General features: G+C 41.2%; 1 protein-coding gene across 1 annotated transcript in view; it reads left to right on the top strand.

Moving 5' to 3' along the window:
• LOC126291486 (1,5-anhydro-D-fructose reductase-like) overlaps positions 1-10,861 on the top strand; it is a 28,530-nt gene extending 17,669 nt beyond the window's left edge. The window contains exons 4-7 of the mRNA XM_049984995.1: positions 318-574; positions 5,666-5,825; positions 9,472-9,569; positions 10,681-10,861. Of these exons, the coding sequence (XP_049840952.1) occupies positions 318-574; positions 5,666-5,825; positions 9,472-9,569; positions 10,681-10,723 (558 nt within the window). The 3' untranslated portion in view covers positions 10,724-10,861. The remainder of the gene's footprint in view (positions 1-317; positions 575-5,665; positions 5,826-9,471; positions 9,570-10,680) is intronic.
• The last annotated feature ends 1,627 nt before the right edge of the window (positions 10,862-12,488 follow it).

Raw genomic sequence — 12,488 nt, 5'->3', positions numbered from 1 at the left:
TGCCAATCTTGTGTGAATGCTCTGAAACGCTAACCATATGCATATCACGGCATCTTCTTCCTGTCAGTTAAATTTCGCGTCTGTAGCACGTCATCTTCGTCGTGTGGTAATTTTTATGGCCAGTAGTGTATATCCAGAAAAGTGGGTGTGGCACGTAAACAGACGATGTAGGAAAATGCTCTTTAAAGTCTCGAAGCAAATTTTTCAGTAAGACCTGAACTGCGGTGTGGTCTCCTCAATGCCACACAGCGTGCTGTTAATGTAACGGTGTGGTGTAGTCGGTGCCCTGATCTGGATGTTGGGCTTGCTCTGTGTAGGGGATGGAGGCGCAGGTGGACGCTGGACGGGCGCGCTCCATAGGGCTCTCCAATTTCACCGCGCGTCAGATCAAGAGGGTGTGGCAGTCGGCGCGCATCAAACCCGCGAACCTGCAGGTGGAGATGCACGCTTACCTCCAGCAGCGCGAGCTGAGGGCCTTCTGCCGGGCGCTGGACATCACACTTTGCGCCTGGGGTCCACTGGGCACCCCTGGCATCTATACCTTCGTCGAGAGGCAAGGCGGCGATGTCAACAAGTACGTACTTCCTAATCTCCCATTAACAGACGACGTACGCACAGTGTGGACGAAAGTCATTTGAAGGCACGAGGGCACACCTCGATAGTTCTCTGCTGAGTCATCTGCGGTGCATTTATGTCCGTGCAGTTATGATGAAAATGGATTTCTAAAGCCCAGCATTCAGATCTGGAACTATACGACTCGCGGTAGACCGTCAACTGTCACTTGTGATTGCGCAGAGGCGACGAGATGTCCATTGTGATGTTTAAAGCTTCCCAGGCGTACTGACTGTTCCATAAAACACGAAAGAACTGCCGGATATCAGTAACGTTCTGCCACAGGCAGGCACACTTTGCCGATATCCGGCAGTTCTCCCGTGTTTTTATGGAACGCGATGTCCATTCAGCTGGAAGAGTAGAAGGAATGATGTTCATCTCTGTTGATCTATTGTGGAATTGGGGCAGCGGCTGGTCAAATATTTAAGAAAAAAAATCGCTGAACAGGCATTCATGTCCGGAGTAGGCAGTTCTAGGCGCTACAGTCTGCAACCGTGCGACCGCTATGGTCGCAGGTACGAATCCTGCCTCTGGCATTGTTGTGTGTGATGTCCTTAGGTTAGTTAGGTTTAAGTAGTTCTAAGTTCTAGGGGACTGATGACCACAGCAGTTGAGTCCCATAGTGCTCGGAGCCATATGAACCATTTTTGAACTCGTGTCCAACCTAGACCCAGCTGACCTTGGAAACCTGAATTCACGTCTGATCTCTGACACACTATGACCTGTACGTCTTGCACCGATATTCAATCTCACATTCACAAACCTGCGACATGCTGCCCTGTTCATTTCACTCATTTCTATTATAGTCTACTGAAGTATCGTTTCGACAAAAAAAAAAAAGGTTCAAATGGCTCTGAGCACTATGGGACTTAACATCTATGGTCATCAGTCCCCTAGAACTTAGAACTACTTAAACCTAACTAACCTAAGGACAACACACAATACCCAGCCATCACGAGGCAGAGAAAATCCCTGACCCCGCCGGGAATCGAACCCGGGAACCCGGGTGCGGGAACCGAGAACGCTACCGCGTCGTTTCGACAGTGGCAGCGAAGTAATTACTACACTGAAATCGCCATTGCAAGCTGAAAATATCTACCAGGCTGTGATTGGTAATAAAAATTTCTCATTTTAAGTAGTGAAGCACCAACCATGAACGCTCAAGCTGAAACTTAAGTACAGCCCTCTGTGGACTCAACTTGAAGACAACTTCCCATAAAAAATCTCATGTCTGTATAAAAATATTCTCTGCTGCATTTTACTGGGCCGGCCGCGGTGACCGAGCGGTTCTAGACGCTTCAGTCCGGAACCGCGCGTCTGCTACGGTCGCAGGTTCGAATCCTGCCACGGGCATGGATGTGTCTGATGTCCTTAGGTTAGTTAGGTTTAAGTAATTCTAAGTTCCAGGGGACTGATGACCTCAGATGTTAAGTCCCATAGTGCAATTTGAACCTTTTTTTTTTTTTTTTTGTATTTCACTTGGCTAGTGCAATAATTTGTGGTCTGCTTTCCTACGAACTTCATCTCAGCTCTCAATCAACTCTTCAGCACTCTGTGCACTACTGAATGAATAACTTACAGTATTTCTCATAAGTGAAAGAAAATCTTCAGACCTAAAGAAATAATGAAAGTATTTCTTGTCCAATGTAGCTGGAAGAGTAGAAGGAATGACGTATCTCTCTGTTGATATATTGTGGCATTGGGACAGCAGCTGGTCAAATATTTAACAAAAAAATTCGCTGAACAGGCATGCAGGTTGAGAAGTTGTTTTATTTTATTTTCGTTACCAGTTTCGGCATTTCATTACGCCATGTTCAGGCCCCATACCACTTCACAAAAGTAATCGGTATTGGCATATTGGGGCCATATGTCTCTGGATGTCGTGAATTCTCAAGTGCACCCTTCAAAGAATTGACTCCAATTGCGTAGTCAAATCTTCAAAGGTAGCACTTGAGGATTCACGACATGCAATATGCCAATATGCCAATACCGATTATTTTGGAGAGGCGCACATGGGGCCTGAAGATGGCATAATGAATTCGCGAATTTAGTGGCGAAAATAAAATAAAGTAACTACTCAATTTGCACCGCTGTTTGGCGAACTTCCTTGTTAAAGGAATAATGCAGTGTGGATAAAACAGTTCCAAACAAATAAGCTATATTTGAACTCAGAGTGCGGTAGAAACCATTAACTCCCTTATCCCTAATTCTCTAAGAACCGAACCGGCCAAAAGCTTGTTTTACACGTATCTAAATAGCACGAACGGGTTATTACTACGGAGGCCACGAGGAGTGAAGCTCCCGTACCCTATACGGCGAATAGGAATATTCCACCCCCGGATCTTTACACGAGAGTGGAAACCAATGTAGGCACAGAACGATGAAATATTCTGGAAGACAGAAAAGAAAACTGGGGGACAGCGGATGCAAGGTACTGCGAGCAGGTCAGGCCTTCAAAGCGCGTATATAAAGGACATACAGGAGCAGTGAAAATGAGAGTCGGCGCAGAAGTTGAAAAGAGCACAAATGGATGAAACACTGAGCAGCTTCTAGAGGGTAGCAGCCGCTACTGATGGAACGATAAAGACTTCAACCACGAGAAGGTGATGGACGCAACTGCCGCTGTTAGATAAGTAGCAACTTTATCTTTTCGTCCGAATAATATTGAACATCTCATTGGTATTGAATATCTCTCTCAAGTAGATGTGGTGTAGGCCGGCTAAAGTGGCCGAGCGGTTCTAGGCGCTACAGTCTGGAACCGCTCAACCGCTACGGTCGCAGGTTCGATTCCTGCCTCGGGCATGGATGCATGTGATTCCTTAGGTTAGTTAGATTTTTAAGTAGTTCTAAGTTCTAGGGGACTGATGACGTTAGAAGTTAACTCTCATAATGCTCAGAGGCATTTGAAGCATTTGAAACGTTGGAAAAGTCATCCCGCAAGGAGGAAATCTTAAGGCATCTGTTTTCTCTCACCTTATTGTCCACTTCGTGCTCCAAACTCTCATTAACGACCGAAGGACGCCCACTCCACTGCTGCTCATGCACATTCGTGCGGCCATCTTTGAATGCTCTCACCCAGTTTCTTACCATTCCATAGCTCGTAATGTTTTTCCGTTAACTGCACAGATCTCACGATGAATGTCGATTGCTTTTAGGCATTTAGCACTAAGAAGTCTTATAACAGCCCGTACTTCACAGTCGGTGGGACTCACGATTATCGGAGGCATCTGAAACAATCAGTACATAACGTAAACAACAAAGAATCAGACTTTAATGGCGTCAGTGCGTAGATTAAGGTACAGGCTTTCAAGTAAAAATAAAATTGTTCAGATATCTTAGCACGTTTTTTTTTTAATTTCAAAACGTTACTTACTTAAAAAACACGCATCGTAGCAAAGACGATAGTGACGATAGTGACAAGCACACTGTGAAGACGTTTTTGGCTCAGCCCGTAGGGACCAGCTGTGTGGCTGGATTGAAGAGTTTTTAGCAAACAGAACACAGCACGTGGTTCTCAATGGAGAGACGTCTACAGACGTAAAAGTAACCTCTGGCGTGCCATAGGGGAGTGTTATGGGACCATTGCTTTTCACAATATATATAAATGACCTAGTAGATAGCGTCGGAAGTTCCATGCGGCTTTTCGCGGATGATGCTGTAGTATACAGAGAAGTTGCAGCATTAGAAAATTGTAGCGAAATGCAGGAAGATCTGTAGCGGATATGCACTTGGTGCAGGGAGTGGCAACTGACCCTTAACATAGACAAATGTACTCTACTGCGAATACATAGAAAGAAGGATCCTTTATTGTATGATTATATAATGGCGGAACAAACACTGGTAGCAGTTACTTCTGTAAAATATCTGGCAGTATGCGTGCGGAACGATTTGAAGTGGAATGATCATATAAAATTAATTGTTGGTAAGGCGGGTGCCAGGTTGAGATTCATTGGGAGAGTCCTTAGAAAATGTAGTCCATCAACAAAGGAGGAGGCTTACAAAACACTCGTTCGACCGATACTTGAGTATTGCTCATCAGTGTGGGATCCGTACCAGGCCAGGTTGACGGAGGAGATAGAGAAGATCCAAAGAAGAGGGGCGCGTTTCGTCACAGGGTTATTTGGTAACCGTGATAGCGTTACGGAGATGTTTAGCAAATTCAAGTGGCAGACTCTGCAAGAGAGGCGCTCTGCATCGCGGTGTAGCTTGCTCGCCAGGTTTCGAGAGGGTTCGTTTCTGGATGAGGTATCGAATATATTGCTTCCCCCTACTTATACCTCCCGAGGAGATCACGAATGTAAAATTAGAGAGATTCGAGCGAGCACGGAGGCTTTTTCAGACAGTCGTTCTTCCCGCAAACCATACGCGACTGGAACAGAAAAGGGAGGTAATGACAGTGGCACGTAAAGTTCCCTCCGCCACACACCGTTGAGTGGCTTTCGGAGTATAAATGTAGATGTAGATGTCGAAAATGTATGTTCAAGAAAGGGTGAAGGGTCATACCTTTTATGTTAACAGTCAAATAAACTGGTTTAAGGGAGAAGTTGTACCTCACTACCTCGGCAGACCAGCGCAGTCTAAATCCCGTCTTATCCCACTTGCTACAAGAACTTGTCATGTGTTCCTACGCTGCCTGTACCACCTTATGTAGCCCATGACGTTCTATTCCCTCTCATCTTCCTTGTAAACGTCACAGACTCACAGTGTCGTTAACATACTGACTGCGCCACTGTATTGGTAAGCTCGTCGCGTGCCGGGATGCGACTCACGCTCACAAGAGCAGCACACGAAATGACGACCACTTCCACGTTTGCGAGACGCTCGTCCCCAAAGCCAGTTCCCAACAACCCACCTTGCGTCAAAGTCTCTTCTGTCAATGGATTTCCCCATTTGTGTCGCTTACTACCGCTAGACTGTTTACTCACTCGCCTATCCTCTGCTTACATGTGTTCTTTGACACGTCACGTGACTGCATCTTCACTAGTTAGCAATCGTTGTCCCGGTGGACAGCGGTCACAACGTTTTGCTTATCAGCGTACGCTTGCAATTCCAGTATGCCGAGACACGACCTGCTGGGAGATGAAGTCGTGAAGCGCATCGCGCAGAAACACGGCAAGACCACCGCCCACGTGCTGTTGCGCTTCCTCATGCAGCTGGGGGTCGTCGTCATCCCCAAGAGCTCCAACCCTGCTCGCGTTAAAGAGAACTTCAAGGTGAGTGTGCACTACTAACTTATTGTCCAGACTGCATCCCCTATCTCTAGAACACCCAAACTCTTTTATCACTGTAGGCACTTGAGGTGAATCTGGCGTTTTTTTCGTAATGTTATCTTTCATCTGTTATAAATTTTTATATTATATTGATAGACTTAAGTGCTGTAAAATTTCTGTTTCTGTCTTGTTTTAAAACAAAGGAGCTGTTGCACTTATTTAGCTTCAATGCTCACCAAAGACGTTTCTCCTGCAATTGCTACAATTTTCTGCATCCTTTCGTCTTTAGAGTCACACATATAACAACGCTTCTTCATCGCTGGAGCTTTTTCTTTCACTACTGCACTTTCCATGCAATGAATAACAGGTTCCTGAAGTACTAATTTCGGTCTTCTTTTGATATGGGGTGGAACCAGATTTTTAGCGAATTCGGTAAGAAGTGTGTGATCGCTGGTTTTCACGTTTTTGACGTGATTTGTCTGATTTTTATTTAAAAAATAGCGCATTTGCTGAAACTCCACACACATTAACTGAGTTCGTGAATAGTGACAGGTGTCATCTTACTTTCCTTTTGCAGGAGTAAGCAACATCTGATGTAATGATTCTACCCTGCCTTTCATCTCATTATAGTATGTTATTACGTAAGCTTTAAAAGCATCTTCATTAAATACACGTAATTTACAATGCATTGTAGAGAATAATACTACATTTTTACACTTTTTTGGAATGTATAACAGTACGAACGCTTTGGCAAAGATTCTTCAGGGAAGAAAATTTTATTTTGTCGAACTGTTCCTACAAAGGCCAACCTGTCTTGTAGTACAAAAACTGCCATATCCGTGGATGTGAAGAAATTATCCATTGTGATATTTCGGCACCTGCCGAAATAGTCTGTTGCAAGATGCCTGACAACATCGAAATTAACATTTTCATCTCTACCGTTTTCATCTTATCCGAGATATGGTAACCATTTCCGTGCACAGAAATTTTTAGAGTCACACTTACACAAAATTTTCATTCCCTGCTTATCAGGATTTCAACTCATACTTGGAGCAAATTGTTCATCGATAGCCAATTCCGTTTGGTAGATAATATTTCCCAAGATTATGATTTATGTCCTCATAAATATCTCTAAATGTAGCAAATTTATCTTTCTCTTTTCCAACATTTCTTGCAGCTTCATCATCGAACCGCAGAAACAATACCATGTCTTCGAAACTCTGACGACCCATTGTGGCTCTAAATACTGGTGGACCGTCATTTTTGCACCACAGTACTCCTATATCGGACAAATTGGTTTTCAGATGACCATCTGCTATCAAAAGACTAATCAGTGCTCTTATTTCTACACTACCATGTTTTCTCCAACTCTTCTCGAGATTCTTTTCCTTACATATCCTTTCAGACTTGTCGCTAGTAAACAGTACAATTTATAGTATAATATCTGAAGAAATGTGTAGTTCAAATCCGACTGTCGGAATTACAATAGTTTTCAAGGGATTTTATTATGTTACTCTTCCTTAACTTTGTTTCCTTATGTGCAATTTTATTCGATACTTTCAATACTTTCAGTACTATTAGTATTACCTTCATCTTCTAGATTTGAAATATTTGGTACGTCATACTCATCTACGTTTGAAATATTTGCTAATTCATGTACATCACTTACTTCACTAACAATACTTACTTTATAATCTTCTCGGTCTTTATCTTCATCATTTAGTATGTAGTCCGAATCTTTATCAATAAACTCGCTTAGATCATCAGATTCTACCCATATTTGAAGAATTACCTCATCTCTCAATTTTCTGCTAGGTATGTTGTAAAACTGACAGTAAACATGTTTCGTAGCTACCATTCAGCAATGGGAGAATTACATTGCAGAAATGTGCAAAGGAATAGGAAGACATGAAGTGAGTCTGAGAGACTCGGCTCAGGTGCTAATGCATGAGTGTTTTTAAAAATATTAAAAACATAAAAACGACACAAAATCTTGGTGCTTATTGTTTATAGGAGGAAAGCATGATGTTAGGACAATAGCTTAATGATGAATTAACAGTACAAATACTTATGGCTGATAAAAAGACAATATGCAATAATGAATCACAGTGAATGATTTTAGGTGTTCTAGAGCTTGGTAAGAATGTCTAGATTATTATAGCCCAGAAGTGACTTTCCTATCGCAGTTATAACGGGAAGTAACTAATTTGCTCGAAATGGAGCATATCTGAAGGATTCTTGGTGCGTCTAGAAAAGGTAGCATCAATACCCGTATTGGTGAGGTTGTTATACATCAAATCACTCGCAAATAATAACGTATTATTTGATGCAGAAGTACAGGGTACTATGGACAACACAGTAGGATGAGAGTAACTCTGGGTGATCAGAAGGTAATAGAGGGGATAAAACAATAACGTGAACTAGCGAGAAGTGTGTGGAGAGGATCATTATGGAGTAATGTGCTAATATTAGGAAACCGGCTCTAACAAGTAGACGCTCTGATTGAAGGAGAAGTGCCGTAGTGTAGCAATATGACTATTACTTTCGATTATAGGGTGATAATAGAGCGAGAGCGAGTACCAAATAAATATTTCAATAAAGGAAAGAACATGACGGTAGCGTGTGCTAACATTGGTATGATTGAGGGCAACAAGCAATTCCAGTGATTAAAAGAGGTAAGCTGTAATATAATAGTGTCTCTTTTTATGGGTGATGGAGATGGAACACGCGATGTAACGCAGTAGGATGTGAGTAAAGGACAGAATATTAGGGCATCATGGTAGGATACTGTTATAACATTAGTGTTACTGGTGGAAACTACTGGATCACGACATTACAGAGTGGGTAAGGCGAGACGACATGGTAACCGGACGTAACAGTAGGTTAATCCCGTAACACAGGGCAAAGGTCACTGAGTAGTGGAACAGACTGGTTTGTACCAGCTCTGTGCGTTGAGCCAACTCTGTTTCAGCCATATGCGCAACACAACAGCCATACTATAAGTATACTTTACTACCTGAACGTTGTAGCGTACAGTCCTCTTCAGTATTCTAGTGCTAAACGCAAGTGCACACAGACACATGCCACGTGGAATGTTCATCATCTCCTATGATTTTTTTTCATGCAGGTTCCACAGTTGCTATGAATTTTTTGAATGACCCCTACAACTATTACTTTCTTTCCAATTTTCGTATTATTGCACAAGACCATTTTCAGTTACCTAGATATATCTGTTAGCCGTTTGATCATAAAATATATGCAATGACAAATATTACCTTTTTTTGCTGGATTGAATCTGCATTATCACCTGTCTTCCGAAACGATATGCTTACCCTGTGGAACTTATATTACAATTGATATAATACATAATTTCATCATCTCCTATGATTTTTTTTTTCATGCAAGTTCGACAGTTGCTTTGAATTTTTTGAATGGCCCCTACAACTATTACTTTCTTTCCAATTTTCGTATTATTGCGCAAGGCCATTTTCAGGTACCTAGATATATCTGTTAGCCATTTGATCATAAAATATATGCAATGACAAATATTGCCTTCTTTGCTGCATTATCATCTGTCTTCCTAAACGATATGCTTACCCTGTGAAACTTATATTACAATTGATATAATAAATAATTTGCGAACTTGCAGGTGTTTGACTTCGAGCTCTCCGCAGAAGACATGGAAGCCCTGGAAGCGTTAGACAAGGGACGGAAAGGCCGACTGGGGACTGGAAACATCCTCCCTGGGTAACTATACCATAGTACTCGCATTTTATGTACAATGTAACTTATTTCATCTTCACAGTAACGTATTTGTCCGTTCAACTTTTTTCGAACTTCATAGTTACATCTTTCAGATCTATTTCCCAAAAACGAACATTACAATACTCACTAGTTACACATTCACATAGTTCAGTCAAACCTCAGACATAACCAGAAAAAGTAGTTGAGCGTGTAATTAATAATACTAACAATAATAGTAATCATAACAGCAACAGGAACACAACAAAAATAGTAACAGTAACAGGGGAACATTAGAACTGATTCAGTTAGAATACATCCACCAGGAGAAGACGTGAAGTTCAGCATCTGCAAAGAAGCTGAAAAAATAGTCGACCACATGTTGAGCCGTCGCAAATAATATCGCTCAGGCTGATTACGGGTAGTGGTAGAGTGCTGTAGCTCAAATGATCCACTGGAACTTGTACTAAGATTAATGTTTGCCAATGGCAAGGAACTGATGCGACCACAAGCCAGAAAAAGATGTTGAAAACGAATATGCCAATCTACCGTGGGAGGCCTCGACTTCAGACAGATCAAAAGCTTTAACACAGTTCGTCAGCCATCTCAATAATTTTTAGAGAAAAAGGAAGTCTGGATTACTGACATTGTCAACCCAAGCACTAGGAGTATGCACGATAAACAAGTGAAAAATTTGCCGGATAAGACGACCTGAAAATTGAACTGAGCGACTCTGCCATAAACTAGAGAAAGTGATCCCGTTGGGAGCAGTGCCAAATGACCTCTCTAACCGTTTGAAAACGATTGGACGTGACGACATATCCATCTGATAAGTACAAAAAGCCAAGTTTACTGAGATGTGCACGAACTATCCGCCGATACATCAAGCATTCCTAGACGCTTAGGAAGTTTCCGATTTGTGATAACCTACGAAATCCAGAATAATGATCTCAACTGCTGTTTTTACTGAAAAAATAATAGTAATAATAGTAAAATAAGTATCCAAGAATTTCTTATCTACTATTTATAAAATTTCCCATATTATTTGTCAAGTATGAATGTACCATACGCTTTAGTAGTTACTGGCGTTTCACCAACTGTCATATCTCTGTTCCAGGATTGATAAACATCCCGAATACCCCTGGTACGAACGCTACTAGTTCAGAGGAGAGGAAGAGTGATAATTAGCAGTGGTGTGGCTGGATTCGACTGAAATGTACCCTTGTCAACAAATGCTCTACTTTAATTTGCGAGTATCTTTGTTACATTAAAACTCTACCAATAAAGTATGTTATAAAAACAAATTTGCTAACACTGCATCGAGCATTTTTTGTGGAATTGCCACACAACATCCAACCTGGGATGAAATTTATAAAGAACAAAATGTTAATACAAAATTTAATCTATTCCATGATAAATTCATATCAGTATTTGAAAATACCTCTCCGCAGAAGCTAATCAGAAGCGACACTATACAGTCATGTCAAAAACCATGGATCACTAAGGGGATTAAATTATCTTTTGAAAGGAAAAGGGAAATGTAACCTATGGCAAGAACAAGTAGATACCCTGCAGTAGTTGCGGGTTACAAAAACTACCGGGAATTACTAAGAAAGGTTATTTAAAAAATCAAGAAACCTGCACATAACGTCAGAAATCAGTACGTCTGACAACAAAGTTAAGACAGTATGGAATATAGTGAAGCAAGAGACAGGACAACCAACCACAGAACAGGATAACATTACTGTTGAATTGAATGAAATGGTTATAAATGGCAAGTCACAGGTAGCAAAAGTACTTAATAATCATTTCTTAAACATAGTAGAAGGCATAGGGGCCAACAGTTCAAGTGAAAGATCATAGCACTATGTTGAAGAAGTAACTCTCATAAAATGACGTTATATGAATGCATCGACAGCCTCTTCTTCTGAAATTAAGAGACTCATACATTCTCTCTAGAATAAAAGCTCTTCTGGTTTTGATAGTCTTTCCCATAGAATATTAAAGATTTGTTCTATATAATAAGTCCAATATTATCCGAAATATGTAATCCATCAGTAACTCAAGGCATTTTTCCAGAAAGACTAAAATATGCCATTGTTAAACTCCTCTTTAAGAAAGGTGATAAGAGAGACGTCAATAACTATCGACCTGTTTCGCTGCTGACATAATGTTCCAAAATTTTTGAGAAGGTGATGTATTCTAGACTAGTATCTCACCTTGGCAACAATAATATCCTCAGCAAATCACAGTTTGGGTTTCAGAAGGGTTGCAGTACTGAGAATGCCATTTAAATGTTCACACACTAGATATTACAAGCATTAAATAACAAACCAGCACCGGTATGTATTTTCTGTGACCTATCCCAAGGCATTTGATTGTGTGAATCATAATATACTCCCGTAAAAATATTAGTTTTATGGTATTGGTGGTATAGCCAACCTATGGATCATGTCATACCTAAGCAAAAGAATGCAGAAAGTTATACTTGGTGGTAATTCACCCAACAGAATCCAGGGACATAATTCTGACTGGAAAGAAATCACGTATGAGATTCTCCAAGGCTCAATCTTAGGTCCACTATCGTTTCTCATATATGTAGAGGATCTACCCTCTAATGTACAACAAGCAGAATTATATCTTTCTGCAGGTGACACCAGTATTGTAGTCAATCCCATTCTACACACACAAACGGAAGAAATGGTGAACAAAGTTTTCAAAAGTGTCATAGACTGGTTTTCTGCGAATGGTCTCACCCTGAATTTCAAAAAGACACATCATATTCAGTTCTGCACCTCTAGAGGTACTGCACCAGTGATAAGTGTAACACATAGTGATGAAATACTACGTAGGGTGGAAACTTCAGAATTCTTAGCTGTCCATGTGCTGAGAATTTAAACTGGATAAACACAAACTCCTAAAACA

The sequence above is a fragment of the Schistocerca gregaria genome, chromosome 9 (assembly GCF_023897955.1).
Source record: "Schistocerca gregaria isolate iqSchGreg1 chromosome 9, iqSchGreg1.2, whole genome shotgun sequence".
NCBI classification, from domain to species: Eukaryota; Metazoa; Arthropoda; class Insecta; order Orthoptera; family Acrididae; genus Schistocerca; species Schistocerca gregaria.
Note: the sequence above shows the minus strand (reverse complement) of the source record. Positions and strands in the feature narration are given on the sequence as shown.